Source organism: Rhineura floridana, chromosome 6 (genome assembly GCF_030035675.1).
Source record: "Rhineura floridana isolate rRhiFlo1 chromosome 6, rRhiFlo1.hap2, whole genome shotgun sequence".
In the NCBI taxonomy this organism is placed as follows: domain Eukaryota; kingdom Metazoa; phylum Chordata; class Lepidosauria; order Squamata; family Rhineuridae; genus Rhineura; species Rhineura floridana.
The window spans coordinates 82,252,173-82,272,507 of NC_084485.1; the positions used below are offsets into that span (position 1 = coordinate 82,252,173).

The 20,335-nt window shown below is 42.4% G+C and overlaps 1 protein-coding gene across 3 annotated transcripts in view; it reads right to left on the reverse strand.

The window, feature by feature from the left end:
* Positions 1-20,335, reverse strand: part of ERI3 (ERI1 exoribonuclease family member 3) — a 299,483-nt gene that overhangs the window by 202,097 nt on the left and 77,051 nt on the right. For all 3 annotated transcript variants that reach the window (XM_061632739.1, XM_061632737.1, XM_061632738.1), the window contains exons 3-5: positions 18,873-18,989; positions 8,702-8,761; positions 3,608-3,699 (exon numbers count right to left, since the gene is read on the reverse strand). In XM_061632739.1, the coding sequence (XP_061488723.1) occupies positions 3,608-3,699; positions 8,702-8,761; positions 18,873-18,989 (269 nt within the window). The remainder of the gene's footprint in view (positions 1-3,607; positions 3,700-8,701; positions 8,762-18,872; positions 18,990-20,335) is intronic.

Sequence of the window (20,335 nt, forward strand, 5' to 3'; positions counted from 1 at the left end):
GCACTCGATGATGAGCGGTAGGTGGTCACTGTTTTGTCTATTACCTACCTTGAAGGCAGAGATCAAGTTAAGTAGTTGGGGGGCAATCATTGCATAATCGATAACACTGCTTCCATGAGAGGAAATATAGGTGTATTCCGCAGTGGCGCCTAGATGTTCAAGGTCATTTAGTATGGTCAGGTTATGATTACCAGCCAAGCGAGCAAGGCATATTCCCTCATAATTAATTTTGGAGTCCTTCGAGTACCTGTTAGAATTAGGGATAAGGTGGTCACAGTTTTCACACACCCCCATAACCTGGATGAAAAAAGAGCATTATTATTTGGTCCAATCCTCGCATTAAAGTCCCCCATGATGAGCAGATATGCTCTAGGATACTGTGCCTCCAAGTCTAACAAATAATTATCAAGCTCCTCCCAAATCAGGGCCGTGTTGGAACGTATATAATTGGGAGGCAGGTAGACATTAATACACAAGACCAAAAGGGCATTAAATTCTAGGCACACTGCCATGGCCGTTGAATTCAAGGGTTGAAGATCACTAACTTGGATGGCCAGTTCAGTGGAAATCAAAATTGCCAAACCCCCTTCTGGTCTACCTCTCCTGTCTGCTACAAGCGTGGCTGGCAGTCTGGAGGAAAAACCATCCAGAAAGGGTTTACAGGTTGCCCAGGTCTCTTGGAGAAATATTACATCAAAGCTGTTAAGGTAGGAGGTCAACTCAGGGTTGCTTTGTTTACTGTTCCAGCCAGCTATGTTCCAGGAGAGGAGATGCAAAACGGCAGAGGGTGAATGTCAATTGAGGGCCGAAATTCTATTTAAGGCTCCCGTGTCATCCTGAAAAACTGCTCCGTTCGAACGCCGGCTGGGATTAGTAGATCTGGGAACCGTTGCTTCTAGTGAGGTCAATCTTGGCCTGTTAGGGGTTCTTGATTCCTCCGCAGGTTTGGTGATGGAAAAAGCTCCTATAGCATCATTTGAAGGAGCAGGTGAGGATATCAGTGACTCACAACAGTCCACAGTTCTGAGTCGTTGAATCAGAAGATGCAGCTTGGAGACTAACGCCGATCTCTCAGAAGCAGGGAGCTGGACATAGAGCTCCATGAGTTGAAGCTCCTCTGGTTCTAGTTCCTGTAGGAGAGCAGGCATCAATAATGGCATGGCTGCAGGAGAGAATTGTGGCTTCAAAGGAACAGGGGCCTGCTGGGCAGTGTGCATGTAGTTGCTGGTCCTTGAAGGATCTTCGGAATCGGCCATGCTACCAGACAAACTGCGCAGGTGAGATCCAACTAACGGCATTGGAGGTGCAGCGTTAGTATAGTATCTTTGTACGAGTATACCCATTCCTTTTAGGCCGCCCCTTGCGCTAAGAATTTGGTTGACTTCCTTGCTGGAGTGACAAGTAATAATCAGGCGCCAATCCCACACGTTGTTGTAAATGTTGTTCATTGATCTGATGAAGTTTGTTCGCCATGGGGCATGCGTCACCTGACGGAGACAGTTGTCCAAGAACGGGATACTCGGAAATAGGGGGTGCCGTCCCCTGGCATTATGTTTGTACCAGATGACCAGCTTGTCCGATTGCAGTGTCAGGTTCCACCTTATTAAGTGTCTTTCAATTGACTCAGGCCTTTGCTCCGAGTGGTCCCTCAGAATAGACTCCAGTTCTGCCCTGTCCTTAACCGAGGTAAAGCTCTGAGAATCTGACTGAGGCTCCGTTAGCTGCAGCGAATATTTTCTCCGGGTGTCCTGGCAGTGGGCATTTGATGGATCCTTCTTCATTGGAACATCCAATTGTTTGAACAAAGGTTTGAAGTTCATCTTATTAGAATTATTGGACTTGCTGTTCTTAATATTTTTTTATTTTTTGGGTTGATTGGTGTTTAAAGCAGAAGTGGGTTTTTTCTTCCTCTTTCTGCCTCTGTTTTTGCCCATGTCTAGAGCGCGGCTATAAGGCGGTTCAGGTCTATAGATAGAATTTTCTGTAGCTGTTCTTCCACCTCTTGGGGGCGCTAATACTTCCACCAGCATGGTAAGTAGATTGTTTGTTTCTGAAATATATGCCTTGACTAGCTTCATTTCCGCAAGCAGAAGGGGCTGCCAGTCTTGTGGGGGGTCTAGAGAAAGGGATCCATCCTTTTCCTTTTCACTCTCAGCTGAGGTTATTGGTTGTCCCATGAGAGGGCAATAAGAGTCAATGGTAAGGAATTCTGAAGGCGGCTCATCGTTTATTGCGCCCGGGGAAAAATTTAAACCTACATCCTGCAGTTCCTCTGCAAGGCTTTTGGCAGCTGGAAAGAACGTATGGAGTTTAGCAGAAAGGGGATGTGCTACAGTCCATTCATTTTCCGACCATATATTCGTGGAGTTAGATAAGGGTTTCTGTGACGTCAAGGGGGGTAGATCATTAATGGGGAAAAAGTATTCTGCAATCTTGTTCTGGACACTATTTAGCGCAGCAGTTTCTTCCACAGTTAGACCCAGCTCCTGGTAATTGCTTCTGGTCATTACCATCTTAGCTCCGTGCCCCTTGCCCCGTTTACTGAATAAAACAGTGGGGGCCGGCACTAAAGTTTAATTTAGCTGCTGTACTCGGCTGGGCATTTATTTCGACGGCCTTCATGTATTTTGGTCACAAGTTTGTAAGTCCTCTGGCAGACGACAGAGATGGCAGGCAGATCCCCGTAAGATCAATGGCGGATCCTCCTATGCTTGAGCGACCGTAAACAAGCGTATCAGCTTGCAGCTGTCTGAAGTTAGGGAGGATGGGATGCGGAGTTGTGCCAAGGTACACCCCGCAGTCTCTCCCTTCCCTGCTTCTTATATCTTAAGCATTATCTGCTCATAACAATCCTTTTGTAGAAACTTTGAGTTACTCGTTATGGGAGATGAAGCAAAAGCGTCTTACCGGAAGTCTGCCTCTTACCGGAAAAACCTCAAGATGAAGGTAGAGGAAGCTCCCTCCCCTTTTAACCTGTTTTCAGGAAGCAAGAGTATTATTCAGAAAAAATATGTACCTAATGCATTCATCCCTTCTCAAGGATGAAATGCAGTATTCTTTGCTCTTCAAGCTAGATAGTCACCATTCCTGAAAGAAAGGGTCTTACAGACAGTAATGTGGTTTCAAGCCCAAGAAAAAATGCTGTTGCTGCTATCTTGCATTCTGCTTCTTTACAATACTGAGTAATTAAGACAGGGAAAAATCTGACAAGTAGAAATACATCAAACTATGCACCTTCTGGGATTACATGGGGACTTGGCATCTTATCTATCTGACCACGGAAATGATAGGTGCCACCCTTATTCCCTGATATGGAAGGCCTCATAATGCTGCCTCTGAGATGGCTAAGTGCTGGCACACAGGAAAAGGGAAAGAGTGACATGACAAGAGACAGAAATGATACAAACATGACCAGATATTTATCAGTAAAATATCTGAAGACATTTTACTCCAAAAAGCACTGTGCCATGTAGAAAGTTAAGTTACAGGTTGATACCCTAAGTATCCCTAAAATAAGGAAGGCACATGAATATCCTAGTACAGGAGATCTTGAGAAGGGGCAAGAGTGCTCATTCCATGAAGTCATAATCCTCCACCCCATACTCACATTACTTTCAAGTCCCAGTCTCCACAGGTTACAAAAATTGACTTGACGCTGGGATCCAAGAGGCCTTCCTTTGCCATCCACTCATCGACCCTCTGAAAGAAACAGACAAAAAGGAGATGAGCATTCTGAGACATGGAAGAGATGCAACAGTTAAATGCTGATAAGCCTCACAATCACAAGAGAAGAAAATTGTGATCTTATCCAACACTGTTAACCCCCCCCCCCAATCTCATTCTGTTCCCCTCCTCATTTCTATGAAAGTATGCTTGGACTTTTGAAGATTTCCGATAGGAAACATCAAACAGCCAGAGAAGGGATGATCTTATCAGGCATCACAACACTTCTTCTTAGAGAATTGCCATCACATATTAATACTGCTTGGCTATTTACTGAGCGTCCTGAACCCCTCCCCCTTCATCCCAAAAACAGATAGCCTGGTAAGCTAGCAGCTACAATAGGTCTTTTTTCAACATACACCAAGCAGTTGCTTATAGAATCATGTTCAGATTTTGAACGCTAGATATTGACCAAGGAATCCCATCAAACAATCAAGATGTAGAACAGAGAAGTACAAAAACAAGGATTTCTATCCGAGAAGATCATCTGAATAAATAACATTGTAAATACAGTTATTCTAATACTTTATTATTAGAATAAACATCATCTTATGCTCTGTGATAGACATGTGTACAAGAAACATTTTGCTCCTTTAAGTGGAATAATTACCCAAAAATCCAGCTTCCCATGTCTTAACAGAGATAGCTAACATGGTGCCCTTCAGAAGTTGTTGGACTACAACTCCTATCATACCTGGACATTAGCCATGATGGAGTCTAGCAACATCTGGATGGCATCACATTGGCTACCCCTGTCTTAAAAGAAAACAATCCTTTCTCGATTTTCATATTCCATTCATATTTTTCACTGGATTAATATTTTTTATAATCCTTGCAATGCTCATTTAAGGATAATTCCCATTGCCATTTTGTTGGTGTTCAAATCTAGGAGCATAGGAATCTGCCTTATACTGAGTCAGACCATTGGTCCATCTAGCTCAAGATTGTCTACACTGACTGGAAGCAGTTCAGATTGGGGACATTCTCAGCCCTACCAGGAGATGCCAGAAACTGAACCTGGGGCATTCAGCTCCACCACAGAGCTACACAGCCCTTTCCCAAATGTCTCTTTAGCCACACATGTACTACATCTCTACCCGCTATATGAAACTGATGTGCAGCCTGCCAGCTTTCACTTCATACAGACTAACTGGCAAGACAAGCGGAAGGAACAAACCAGCATCATAGACAAGATATGGCATTCTGTTCACTGACCAAATTCTATATATTTGACAACATGAAAAATAAATAACCATTTATTCATACATTTCAAAAGACATGTGCATTTCCACGCACTCCACCAAACCTACAAGGAAGTTACCAACACACAATGTACTTCAGGTTAACATGTGAACAAAACCCCAACTACTGTACTGAGTTATGCCCCAACTGAGCAAACCAGAACAAATTATTATTTGTTATGGCCTGGATCCAAAGAACTGCATAACTGGTTTTGTACACCCAAAGGAGCTGTTTATAACAACAGGAACAGGGAAGTGGTGCCAGGGCTGGGATGGCAGATAGAGATCAAAAAGGGGCCAACAGTATGGGAACAGGGCATGTACTAGGAGTACTGGGAAGAAATAAGGAGCTGTGCAGGGCTCTAAAATACCAGCCATTGTTCTGGGATCCTTTTTTCTTCAACTTAGATGAATAACAGAATAAAACCACATCGTTAAATTCATTTGGTATCAAAGTATATGCAAAAGTCAACATTCAGGGACTTATTTCATTCCAGGTTTTAAAAAGTAGGTTTATAGGGGCATAGCTCAGTAGCAGAGCACTTGCTTTGCACGCAAAAACGGCTCACTTTGCAGCCTTCATGGCATTTTCTAGTAGCTGGCTGGCTGAAAGCTCTTTCAGGTGGTCCTGCAGTAGCTGATTGCCATAGTGGGGAAAGGGTCCCTGGAGCCCTCAAGGACCCACTGTGACCTACTTGCTGTACAGTTCGAGGAAAAAGTTGCTTGACTTCAGAGTCATCTTGACTCTGCTATTGTTGCCATTCCAATTGAGGTACCCAATGCCACAGTCTGTGATGTGCTGTGGGATCAGTTTCAGTTTACACAGCCCCCTGATATGGACAAAGTGCTGGCAGCTACATGTCCAACCACATGTCCTCTTGACCCCTATTCCTGTTGGCTTATTAAATCTAGCAGAAAGGGTTTGACTGTTTGTGTCAAGAGCATGGTTAATGCTTCACTGCTTGAGAGGGTGGTCCCTGGCACCTTGAAAGAGGCAGTGGTACACCCATTGCTGAAGAAGCCAACCGTAGACCTTCTGGACTAACTACTGACCAGTCGCAAATACCCTTTTTAGGGAAGGTGGTGGAGAGGGTTGGGGGAGTAGCAGCTATGGGCATTCTTGTATGGCACAGATTATATAAACCTATTTCAATCTGGGTTCAGCTATGGAACCAAGCAGGCTGTGGTTGCCCTGGTAGATGACCTTTACTGAGAGTAAGACAAGGGGAACACAATCTTGCTTCTGCTTCTTGATCTGTCTGCAGCTTTTGATACCATCAACCATGGCCTCCCCCTGGACCAGCTGAGTTACAGTGCTTCTGGTCTTATGTGTGTGGCTGAATCCAGATAATAGCATTGGAAGGGTGCTTTCTGTTCCCCTGGCAGATATGCTATGGGGTGCCGCAGAGCACTATTTTATTTTATTTTTTTTATTTATATATCGCCCCATAGCCAAAGCTCTCTGGGTGGTTTACAAAAATTTATTCCCAATGTTATTTAGCATCTACATGAAGCAGTTGGGAGAGGTCATTAGGACCTTCAGGGAAAGGTGCCATCAGTATGTTGACAACATTCAGCTAAATTTCTCTGTAACATCTGAATCAGGAGAGGCTGCGCAAGCCTTGGATCAGTGCCTGAATGCAGTGGTGGGCTGGATAAGGGAGAATAAAGTGAGTTTGAATCCTGGCAAGATAGAGGTACTGTGGGCGAGCAGCTCCCTTAGTCCAAGAAATTGGCCAATTGCCTTGAACACTGTTACACTCCCTCAAAAGGAGATCAAATTCTCAAACCTTGATCCAGCTTTGCCACTGGAAACTCAGGTGCCCTTGGTGTCTAGCAGAGCCTGTTATCAGCTTTGGCTAGTGTGAGAATGTAGCCGTTGCTGGATCAACAGTAGTTCAGGCTTTGGTAATTTCAGCACTGGATTACTGCAGTGTACTCTATGTGGGGCTCCCATTGTATTTGGTCCAGAAGCTAGAGTTTGTACAGAATGCTGCAGCATGATTGCTGATAGGAGCTAGACTGTCAGCATACAACACCCCTGCTGAGAGATCTACACCAGTTTGTTACCAGGCCAAATTCAAGGTGTTACTATTAGTATATAAACCCCTCAACAGCTTGGAACAAGTTTACTTGAAAAATCACCTCACCCCCATATGCGCCCACTTGAGCACTTAGATTTGCAGAACTGGCATTTTTACAAGTGCCACATAATGTTCATTCCACACGTGGAAGAAATCAATCTTTTCCTGTGGCACCACCCACTCATTGGAACTCCCTACCCATTGATCTTAGGCAGTCGCCTTCCCTGTATTGCTTCCAGCACTTGCTATAAAAGATTATTTCAACAACCCCCCCCCCCAGGCATGTAATTTTAGCATGCGATTTTAACATATGATTTTATTAAGTACAATTGGGGGGGTATAACTCATTTCTAATGTTTGCTTTTTTATATATATTATTATTAAATACAATATAATACAACACAAAATAGACATCAGGTGCAACCTCTGGCACCTCCAGATAGGAATGGCAAAGACTCCGGTCTGACATCCTGGAGAGCCATTGCCAGGCATTACAGACAATACTGATCTAGATGGACTAGTGGTCTCACTCAATCTAAGACAGCTTCCCATATTTTTAAAAGAGGCATCAATCCTTTGCTGGAGCTGCAGTTCTTCAAGTGCCAACTCAGCTCAGTAGTATCACCTTTCTGGATGGAAATGTAAAGTATATTCATTTGGTATTGAGCACTCTGTGCAAATTTCTTGGCTTGCTGTATATTGAACAATATTGAAGTATGGATGCTAAACAACAGGGAGCATGTTATTGCTGCCCCTAACAAAAGGAAGCAGAACCCATGGGTAGTAAATGATGAAGGTTCCTTCCAGCTGTCATGAGCAGTTTTTTGAGCAGAGAGTAGAAGACAAACCTCCTCACGGCCAGCTCAGGCAGTTCCTAATGCAATCAGGAGGAAGGCTCGCTACTGAATATTATTCAGGGATTCATAGCTGTCCCCTTTCCCCTCACCAGGAAATTCCAATCTATCCCTGAAGCAAAAAAGCACAACTTTACCTCTAATCAGATTTTCTTACACAAGCTGTGTTTACAATTGTTTTGATTAAGAACAATTAGGCACAAATCCTGATGGGAGCAACACATCGAACTGCAGTCAGAATAGGATCTCCCTTCTGGAGGATTCCATTCGTACGTGCCAAACAACAAAAGCTATTGATTGTAAAAGTACTTTAAGGTAATTAAACCTTAAATGCTGCAGGAATTCAACATTAAGCAGATGGCACTATTAAGATTATCTCTTATATTCAGGACCCTCATAGATAAAATTTCATGGTATTATTCCTTCTAGTGTTTATTATTGAGCATTTAAGTAGATATGTACATTACTTTATCCTCTTTCATGCAGTTGTCTTAATGCAACATTGCTGACCCTTGAAGACCATCTCCAGTAAGAGTGTTTACCCCCTCCTGCCGCCACACACCGCCCCTCATGACTTCTGGCAGGAGTCTGGACATCCTGTCAGTACCTTTGACATGAACAGCTGGAAATGACAGATCAATGGTTCAATATTCTCAACAGCATGTCACTGATGTGACAGCAAATGTTATTCTAATGAAGCTGTAATCATAGTCAAATTACATGGTTCAATACACAGGAAGAGGAAGGGGGAAGGGATAGAAGGTGTCAGAGGTCAGGAACTAAAGGTTATTAGGCTTACCTCAAGCACTTGCTGGAGACTGGGCTGCCCATCCACCATGGCTTGAATAATTCCAGTCAGCTGAAACAAAGGAAATGGAGAAAACAAAAACAAAGAAATCAGTAAAACACCAAAAAACAATTAGAAGGAATGCTCTTTTTCTGCTCTTCTGATGAAATTGCAAAATACTGTTATGCCCCATTAGATAGTACCAAAGCACAAGCACTCACAGAAATCCAGATGAGAAATCTACCGAAAACAAGGAAGAAACCTGAGTGTAAAGTTTTACACTGCTATTATCCCATTATTATACAAATCTATGGTGCAGCTGCATTTGGAATACTGTGTGCAGTTCTAGTCACCTCAGCTCAAAAAGGATATTGTAGAGTCAGAAAATGTTCAGAAAAGGGCAACCACATTGGATGAGTGATGGGCTAATAATATTGTAAATTTAATAAAAATATGTTTATAAAAAGAAAGAAAAAGGCAACTAAAATGATGAGGGGGTGGAGCGACTCCCTTTTGAGGAAGGGTTGCAGCATTTGGGGATTTTTACTTTAGAGAAAAGGCGAGTAATGACTGACATGATAGAAGGATATAAAATTATGCATACCATGGAAAAAGTGGATAGAGAATTTTTTTTCTCCCTTTCTTATAAAACTAGAACTTGTGGACATCCAATGAAGTGTTGGATATTAGAAGATTCATGACAGATAAAAGAAAGTCCTTCTTCACACTGCACATAATTAATGCAATGATGGCCACTAACCTGGATGGCTTTAAAGGAGGATTAGACAAATCCATAAAGAGCAAGGCTATGAGAGGCTGCTAGCCATAATGGCTATGCTCTGCCTCCATAGTCGGGGGCCGTATGCTTTTGAATACCAGTTGCTGGAAACCGCAGGAGGGGAGAGTGCTCCTGCACTCATGTCCTGTTTGTGGGCTTCCCATGCATCTGGTTGGGCACTGTGAGAACAGGATGCTGGATGAGATGGGCCACTGGCCTGATCCAGCAGGCTCACCTCATGTTATGTTCTTATATCATGTTAACAGTTCTATTAGCCTACTTAGAACTTGTCACTGTATTTGCTTAGAATAGCATTTATCCTCAGGTTAGAGTGACAGGTGACTTTTGATGCCCAAGTCTTCTCTTGTAGGCTGGAGTTTTTGACTCATCAGTTTGAGCCATCATAATTGCATCAATAAAATTACCCTTGCCCGGGCATGATCCATCTTGCTCACACCTCCTCTCTTGTTGTGCACAATAATCTAGCTTATATGAGCTGACCTGTTTGTGGTGTTCAGTCAGGAGGATATTTCTCCTTCAATTCAAGGAGTTGGATTAGATGACATCCATGTTCCCTTCCAGATCAATACTTCTGGGATTGTATGAATCTGTTCAAGACGTGTGTTCAGTTTCCTCCTTGATATATCTTTGCCAAGAGAAGTGCAGACAAGATGGTCTTTTAGCTGTGCTATCTAAACTATGGAATATATCTAAATTCATATTCATACACTATCTCCATCTCAAAGTGTGATTCTGAGCTTACTTTCTTACTTACATTCTACCTTCCTCATCATACAATGGGGAATGGAAGAGAGGAAGGAACAGTCCTGTTGTTCATTGTAGAAAAACTGTTGTGGTGTGATGATACAATAGTCTTAGGACCAACAGTGCTACATGAATACTGACTCCAGAATATCAAAAATGTACCTTAGAGGTGCATGATCTACACTTCAAGCCCAGCAGTTCGTGCTCTAGTTTAATGGAATAAATAAAATTGCATCCAGTTTTAGTGTGCAACTTTTTTCAATAGCATTTCTACTGCATCCTTCATTTACATTTTACAGCCCAAGGTGACTTCATGAACTCCCATACACTGGTGATTAACACAAGAGAAAAGGGGTATAAACAGATAAATAAAATAAACCTCTCTGGAAAAGTGAGATGCTCAAGGCATCAGCAATGCAGCTTTCCAGGAAATGGAGGAACAAGTATCAAAGCATTATCAGAAGAGAGTACAAAGCTACATTTACAATTTTATAGAAATCTGCAAATTCAATTTGAGAAGAATCCATTGCATTTTAAAAAATGATTGTATTTTGTATTATAAATCACAAAAACACAAAGGATACCAGTACTCATACTTACATGGAATATTATTTTAAACAGATCATCCATGAGTCTGCTATTAGGCCTCGAGCAAATACACTTTCAAAGTTAACACAAACATAAGGCAGTATCCTACGCTGGTGTTCCACTTGCACAGTAGATTTCTGCATGCACAACAGAACTTCCCTCTCATCTCCCCTGCAGCCCCCCCAGCCCCCTCAAAATATGTTCCAGAGGCTGAGACCCTCCAAAGCAAATCTGGCAGAGCAGGGCCAACTTATCCGTTAGGCACAGTATGCACAGTGTCTAGGGCCCACGATACTATTAGGGGCCCACGAAAATGTTTTAATTTCTTTTAAAATCAGAAGAAAAAATACAAACTTTTAGGGTCAAAGGAAATGTTTTAATTTTTTTCTCACATCAGAAAAAAATGAAACTTTTAGGGCCCACGAAAATCTATTAAATTTTGCCTAAAAAAGAAAAAAAAAGTTGAAGTTTTTAAAGTTATATCAAAAATAATTTTTAATATTGATATTATTATGGTGGGAGGGGCCCACGAAGGCAAAAGTGCTTAGGGCCCACGAAAGCCATAATGCGGCCCTGTGGCAGAGGCAGGGACAGGTGAGGAAGGGAACATTTTGCTGTGCAAGTAGAACTCCACTCACACAGCAATGGGTACAACTCAGTATCTCTGTATCAGTGATGCCTGGGGTGGGGGGTGAGGGATCATATTGCTTAACAGAAGACACTAAGATGACAAAAACGTAGAGGCTGATATCCAATGCAGCACTATGTATGAGTCTCATATCAGCACAAGGATTCCTGCTTGCACCATGAGACTTTCATCCCCTGTCCTCCCCCACGCCCCCCCTAAATCTGTTCTGGAGCAGATTTGGAGAGGGCATGGAGCATGTGCATTGGGGGAGTCTCACTGTGTAAACAGGCATTCTTGCACTGATGGGACACTTACTTAGTACTGCAATGGATACAAGCCAGAGGCTAGTTAGTCCCAACTCTCTGTTCTGAAACAGATAACCCTAATCCTTATGCACCCTTGAGAGACGCTTACTCATAAAATCTCCACAGACAAACCCATCACAACTTTCCTTACTACCCCCTACCTCACCTCACCCCCAACAGGATGATCTATGATTAAGAGCCCTGTGGGAAGGATCCCAATGTTAAAATGTTAACACTGTTCATTGTGTTTCTAAAATATGTAATTGCTGTTACTTGCAAGCAGCCTTAGTAGGATTTATATCCTGAAAGGAAAGCTATGTTTTAATAAGCAAACAACTTTTCATTCCCAATTTGTGACACTTTTTAGTAAGATTCATAATTGGGAAGTTTCTTTCTGTACCCAAATCTATTCAGCAAGCAGCTTTATTGTAAAAGGGAGACCCCAGCCTGCACCCTACAAAAGCCCCATAATCACTGAAACTCTGATCTAAGAAGCAAGTGCATTTGTATTTCCCTTGCCTAATGAAACAGTCTTCCCTATCCCCATTCCTTCCTTTCAGTTTAATACAAAGTGGCATGAGGCTACAGGTAGCACATAAGACAAATGAATTGGTTAGCATTTAGGATCTCTGCCTGGAGCAAGGATGGAGAACCTGTGGCCCACCCAACATTGTTGGGCTACATCAGCTTCAGCAAGCATGGCCAATGGTTAGGGAAGTAGTCTAACAACATCTGGAGAGCCACAGGTTACCCATCCCTGGTAAGGAAACAGCAATTCTTGGGCCTCAGCTTCCTTATACATCTCAAAGAGAAGAATTAGAAAACCTACTGCAAAGGCCCAGCTGACAGAAGTTCAACAGCAGCTTGCTTGCATCCTGGTGCCTCTCAAGTCAAAATATTGACCCTGAGGAAAGAGTAGTGGAAGCTCACTCATGCTGGTTTTACAAGGAAAAAGGGCTGGGATGCTAAAGGGGTGCAAAACCACCATTAATTGATATTTATGAATCTCTATGTCTTTACCATACCTCTTTGTCAAAAAATAAATAAATCATAATTTCAGAGACAACTCACATCATTTTGGTACCTGGGCCAGAAAATTCCTATCCTATTCATTGCTCCCTTCCCCCAAAAAATGTCAATATCAAGCAGAATTCTCAGGATGTGCTCAGGCTCAAACTTTTCTGCTGAAAAGCCAGTATGCATTATTAGATGTTCCTTGTCCACAAGAATCCCTACATGTTATCTTCCCTCTCTTCCTTCAAATCCCAGTTTAAAGTCTTTTTCTCCTTGGAAGTCTTCAGCCTACACTTTAGTCCTGATCCCCAACTGGAACTACACCGAAGTACATGAAACTTCATTGGTCATCCCTTGTCTATCTTTGCCTTTCCCTCCTCTGTTGTCTCCCCCACAATCACAACCGCATCCTCAAATCTTCTAAATTTAGACTCTAGACTCCTCAGGGCTGGGATTTGCCATTTCCTTATGTTATAAGTGCCACTGGTGGTGTTAAACAATAAATAAATAAATAATCCAAGACAGACAACATGGTACAGCACCTTCTACACTTGTGCTTCTTTGGCCTGCTATCATTAGAACTTAGGGTGGGGTGGTAAGATTAAACTCCAATTAAACTGAATTTGTGTCTAATGAATACCAAATACCTGTCTAGCTGAATAAGCTGCTTATAATGGGAAATTATTTTCTCACAGCAACTTCCCTGGAATAGTAATATATACCTTTTAGGGGGAAAATTTTAATTTTCAGAAGGCAGTGCTCCTCTAGGTGGACTCCTGAAGTTCATCAAGTCATTATTAGGTGGAATTTTAAGAAGGGCAGCAAGATTGCATTTTTGAAAATGTTTTTATATTAATCTGTAGTTTAATTAGGTAATAGCAGCTGCCTACAGGCCTCACATACTCTTCAAAAGAAATATAAGCGTGTACATTAACTGTTTCCTTCATTCCTTTTCTGTATCATAAAATGCATTACAGTCAAAGAATGAGAGGCACCACCAAAAATGCTCTATAGTCAAATAATGAAGTGGTATGGATGCAACTACAGAGTCAGAATCCAAACTTAACCTGTACATGACACAGTAATTTTTGCAAGCCTAGTTGTTGTGTCCATTATGGCACCTTCCCATATTTTATGGAGTCAATTTCAGTTTATGTGCCCTGATTATGTGGACAGGATCCTTGCAATGAAGTGACCAGCTTCCTGCTCTTTTGATCCCTGTTCATCCTGGCTGGTTAAAGCCAGTTGGGAGGAAGGGTGATCGGATGGGTCCAGGGTATGGTGAACGTGTCTCTATGCAACAGTAGTTGCTGTTGCCTTTAAACAAGTAGTAGTGTATCCACTCCTGAAGAAGCCCCCCCCCAAAACCCTGCAGTTTACAATAACTACTGCCCAGTCACAAATACCCTCTGCTTCAGCAAGGTGATGGAGAGAGTGGTGGTGGAGCAGTTGCAGGAATAATTGGAGAATATGGACTATCAGGATCTGTTTCAGTCTGGGTTCAGGTGTGGTTTTGGGACTGAATCAGTCTTGGTTTCCTTGATGGATGGCCTGTATCAAAAGAGGGACAGGGGGAAGGCATCTCTGCTCATTTATCTTTCTGCAGCTTTTGGTACCATTGAGCACAGTATCCTCCTGTATCGGTTCTATGGGATGGGTATTGGGGGCACTCCATTCCTACTTGCAAGGCTATGTCCAGAGAACAAAACTGGGAGATTGTGTCTTGGTGTCACATTCATTGTGCTATGGTACACCACAGGGGATGATCTTGTCACCAATGGTATTAACATCTATATGAAGCTGTTGGGAATCCTCATTAGGAGCTTGGGGCAATGTGTCATCTGTGTGCTGATGATACGCAGCTTTATTTCTCCATAACCTCTGAGTCATGAGAGGCTCAATATAGTCTGGAAAACTGTCTGGATACAGCTGTGGCATGCATGGGGGTTAATAAATTGAGCTTGAACCCTAGAAGGGCAGAGGCAATGTGGGTGTGTGGGTGGTTCTGTGCCTCAGAGATTGGCCATTTGCTTGTTCTGGATGGGGTTACTCTCTCTCTCTCTGAAAGAATAGGTGCTTAGTTTGGGGGTGCTCCTGGAGCCATCTTTGTTGCTTGAGCTCAAGTAGCCTCAGTGGCTAGAAGTGCCTTTTACCAGCTACAGTCAGCTCACCAATTACAGCTGTTCTTGATTAAGCCTGGAACTCTTCAATTAACCATCGTTATAAAATTTGTCAGAAGTAAAAAATCTTGAGTTACTAGGTTTGAAACAAGCCAGGATCTTAAACTATAGTCTGATGTTGGTTTAAGATCCTGGCTTGTTCCAAGCCTGGTAACCAGTGACATAATGGGAAGCTTTCTGGCTTATCATACCTCACCAAAAAGGGAGGGAGGGAGCAGTACTAGGACAGAACACAAAGACAACAGTTGTGTGCATATCCCATCTTATTAAGCCAAGAAACCATTGTCCAGACTGGACCATTATATTGAACTGAGAGAGGATATCTTGGCAACAAACCATAATTTAATCCCTGCCTATCCATTCATGACATTTCTCCACTTTGCAAAAAACTTCCTAAACATACTAAGTTTGCATATAAAGACAAAGCTCACAAAACGTTTCCTAACAGTGCAACAACGCTTCACAATATATCAAGTTACCTGAGAGCAAAAGATGCTTATTCCTTGAGCCCATTACAGATACTGATTCTAGCCTATGCATTCTATTCCTGCATCAGAAAAACTCTATTTTACACATACAGCCTAACATGCTGCAAGCAACATAAGCAAACAATACACTGCTAGTCAGAGATGTAGGATTCAAAAACAAGACCTTTACTAAGCGATTGGGGGAAATGACTGTCCACTTAAGAGGAAATTATTGGCCAATGACCACAGAGAGTTAAATCCAAGGATTTGTACCCAAAAATGGGAAATGCCTTACTACTTGTGCATCATCTCCTGCAAGAGGGCAAAGGGAAAGTGATATGGCAATTCTGGAACTGGAAAGCGTAATCAAGCGCTACACCTTAAATTAGCAAATTGTCTGCGGGTCATTCAATCACCTCCAAGAGTAGCACATTTCATCACCAAGTTGTTTTATTAGAACTCTGTTTTAATACTCCCTTTCCTTATTTGCATCTTAAGACAGCTAAAGGTGCCAATCTTGGCTAAAGGTGCAAATTTTATGGCGGCTTTGAGGAACTAGTCGGTTGTGTGCATCAGACTCTCAGCTAACAATTTCAACATTTCTTTCCATCTTTGAGAGTCTCTCAGAAATTTACAAACTTCTCTACATGTATCTTCAAAATCTAGACAGGGAAACGTAATACTGAAACTGGCTATTAGAATCCCACAATTCCGTCTTTCTGCCCTGTGATTACCACCACATTTCAGCTGAAAATATGAAGAGCCAAATTGTTTATGCTCAGGTTTGTGCTTCCTTGAGTCCAGGCTCCCCACCTGGATTTAAGAACAGTCAGAAGAAAAGACGTTTGAACCTCTTACCCCACAGGCCATTGTGGAAGAGTACAGTGAAGTATGGAGAAAGTAACTACATAAGATGATCCATACCATCTAGCTCCCCTGTTGACAAAGTATTTCTGGCCTTGGAAGCAACAAAATAGCATCTAAGAAAAGCACTAGCATTAGCCTAGATTCGCATTCCCGTTCAATTCCACACCAGCAAAATAGATTTCTTGCTGCTCCAGGCAACAAGACACATTTTCCAGATAACTCTACAGAACACTGGATGAAATGTGTGCAATTAGTCTAGTTGCCACATATACTTCCCTTTGCCATGGCAAGCCCTGCAGCTTTTCCTCATGGAAATGGCAAGGACAAAAGAGGGCAGCATACTAGTCACACTTCAAGACATTGTCAACAGCATGGATTTTCTTCTGGTGTTTATCTTGTACACCATCGTATTTCTAGCCTGAGACAGTTTGCTGATTACATAAGCACTTGTCCCTGGCGTACCATCAGATAATCGGACCTGGCCTTTCTGCACAGACAAAGAGACCTATAAAGCTTGCCATTTATAAGAAGAGGTGCAGAGACAAAGCCTTTTACCAGCATTTAGCAAAACCAGAGCTTTTGGAAAAGCGTACAGGAGGGTTGCAGTTAATAGCTATTTAGACAAAAGCTTATAATAAGAGGTACTGGAGTATGGGGGGGAGAGAGAGAGGACACACAGGGGAATAGAAGAATAAGACGCTCATTATATTTTTATTTAATTTATATTTTGCCCTTCCTCCCACAGTGGGAGCCCAGGAGCTGCGCAGCTTGCTGCCCATGCTATCGTTTACCACACTAGACACTTCCATGACACCTAGAAATGTTGGGAAAAAATGGGACAGGCTTTCTAAACCTTTAAAAGTTGTACAAAAGTTGTACATACATCATAATAGTATGCAGTAACAGAATGTACACCGGTTGAAAGTACGTATCTACTCAATGACATTAAATGCCATGTTCTGTATGGAAAATTGCAAGCAGAAATTCTGCTTATATTATAGCAATATTCCACCCCGGGGCATTTCCCACTGCTCTTTCTAATATAGAAGTTAATCTAAGTATCAAGATCCCAACTGAAGAGATTCTGATCATCATGTAATCATTACTATAACTACCTTACAGATTGTACTGTACCAGAACATCTTTTTTCATCCATTTTAAAACTGGGAAATTGTGGAACTAGTTATTGTGATTCAGCTAATATTCCAGACACATCAGCAAACAACACTTTAGTATTACATAAATGACTTCAACGCTCTCTCCTCTCTTCCTTGCACGTGAAGCAATTTCTTTTCTAGTTTGTAGCAAACCATAATTCAGGGTTTTCTTTTTTGACTACTTTTTAAAATGGGTTTTTTACTGTAAAAAACTGCTCCAAGAAAAGAAAGGGGAAGAGTGATGGCTTCATGATTGACATAAGGGTCAGCCAATCAATGCTATGCAAATCCAGCATCTGTTGAAAATCAAAAAAGCCAAGTTCAATCAGAATTATTCACATGCACCTCAAAAGTGGCAAGTCCATCTCCAGAATGAGCTCATTGGTTCAATTATGTACATGCACCCTAAATTTAGCAACCAGAAACCCAAAATCTAGCAACACAAATAAATATATGCAAGTTACAAACTTATCAACGCGCAAACTATTTCTGAACAGATGTTTTTTCACAGGAACCAGGCAGTAGCAGGAAGGCAAGGAGGAAACTGTTGGAAGTTGGACAAGAGCAACTCCTGTTTGGGTTCTTTTGATTGTATTCCAGAAGGAAGTTAGAGTTAGGGTCCTCCAGCTGGCTAGGCTTGCCTACCTTTACCTGTGCTCTTCTCTACCAAACTTCCTTCCGTTGTAAATTGATATACTCAGGGAAGCTGACCTGCCCCTCCTTTGTCTTCTTCTTCGACTGTCCAAGGAGAGAGGAGACATCTTTGTCTTTGCTCTCTCTTCTGAACCATGAGGGCAATATGCAAGTCTGGGCATTGTGCCTCCAACTTAGTTAGTTAGAACTAGGTATGGCTTTCCTATCTACTATGCATTTCTATAGATAAAGTTGCTTTTCTTATTTTACTAAGTCTTAAGTCTATGTGATCTAAATGCAGGGTAAAAGCCTGCTACTTAGGTAAATACACACACTGGCACACACGCAGCTCAGTTGCTGAGAATCTCTGCATATTTCCATAACAGAAACTGGGAACAGTATGTTGAACCAATGTCAGAGGGTGAATCACAATGGTCTATGGCTGTGCAAGGTCCAAATCCTATCCTGCTGAAAACTGGAATTCCCAACCGCATTTTCACTAGTTTCTAAGTTTGTACTAAAACCACCTAAACATTTTGCACCATTTTCCAGGAGAGCTAGAAAATTTAAGGTCATCAATCTCATCTTTGTAAAAATCAAAGCCCCTAAACTACTGCAATGATACAACTGTCTCAACAACTAACTAATGCATTCTAATGCATTAATAAAAGCAAACAGTAATTTAAGATTTCAATAACTGGAGGGAAACTAGAAACAACTGCCTACATTTCAGCTGCTCTCAGAAGGGACTATTCCCAAGCACCAGGTAGCATTCAACTCTGGGAAAATGAAGTGCTTTACCTCTGTGCAGAAGGGTGTGAGCTGTGGGTGGACCACCGGTTGCACATACATGTGGAAGGTGGATTCAATCTCCATTGTCCGACCATTTAGCTTCAGGATGGGGAATTCAATGATCTCCTACAATAAGAAAAGAAATACAATAACCTTTTTTTAAAAAAAACATTCAGAGAAGTTAAAAGGTAAGCTGCAACTGCAAGGAAAGCACATAGAATATCTGACAAAGGGCACCATTTAGGATGAACAAATGGCTTGGAACATAAGAACTACAAGCAACGTTGTGCTCTTAAAATGTGGCTTTCCTGCCTCCTTCTTCCTATTGCGCCCCTTGAAAAACTACTCAGGAGGGTCACTAAATTCAGCATGGAAGAACCCTCCCTCTCTCCCACACACACACCCTTACATGAGCAGAATTACTTTCTCTTATGGCTCTGTTGAAACAATCTAAGCCAAACAAATTTTTTCAAATGACCTCACCGTTTACAGAGATGGGCAAGTTTAGTCCAAGAAGATTACAGGTACACCCCTGCTCCAGGACATATTTTTGTAGTCGCAACTTTCTTTAAAAACTTATGCCAAAGCCAACCGAACACTGGAGCACATAATTGTGCCTGCCATGTGGCAGTGAAAGTGACAAAGAAGGCCTACATCACTGCCTCCACTGCATCCTCTACTAGCCATCTGTCACTCAGCTTCTTAGCAATTTTGATGCCATAGTTGGCGCAGAACCTTGCAAGATGTCCAATGCCACACCTGGCCCAGTTTTATGGGATCAGGTTCAGATGATGCAGCTTTAGGATGTTGACAAGTTGCTCGCAGCTATCTGTCTGCCACATGCTTGATCCCTGTTCCTCAGTGTCCCGTCCAGAGTCGGAACCACGAAACTGAGACACGGGTGCAATTAAATCTCATTTTATTAAACAGAAACATCAAAAGAAGTGCGCTTCATAGAAAACCCTACAATAACTCACTAGAAATCCCTAACTATTCTCTAGTCATGCTCTGCGACATAAAAGGAAAGTTGACTCAACGCCCCCCCCTCAAAAGCAGCAGACTTAAATAGGGAAAGTCTTGGAGCGCAATCTCTCACTCCTTCACACCCCCGCCCTCTGCCTGGTACGCTTTTCCTGCTGTCGGGAGCACGGTGAGGGGGGACGAGCCTCCACGGGCTCATCTGACAAAACAGGGTCCTTATCAACAGACAAGGAAGTAGAGGGCTGGGAAACATCAGGCGTCTCTAAGTTACTGCGGGTCGAAGGGGGAGTTACTGCTAATTCACGGCTTGGTGAAGGAGGAGTTACTGCTCTCTCGGAATCCTCCCCTAACGACTCCATGGGGGTGCTTGAAGGCTGAGCATTGTCCCCAAGGGGGGCTGGGCCATCCGTGGGAATTGGCAGGGTGACTAAATCGTGCTCTTCCTCAAGGTCTGGAGTAGACACAACAACAGCTGGATCTTCCGCACCTTT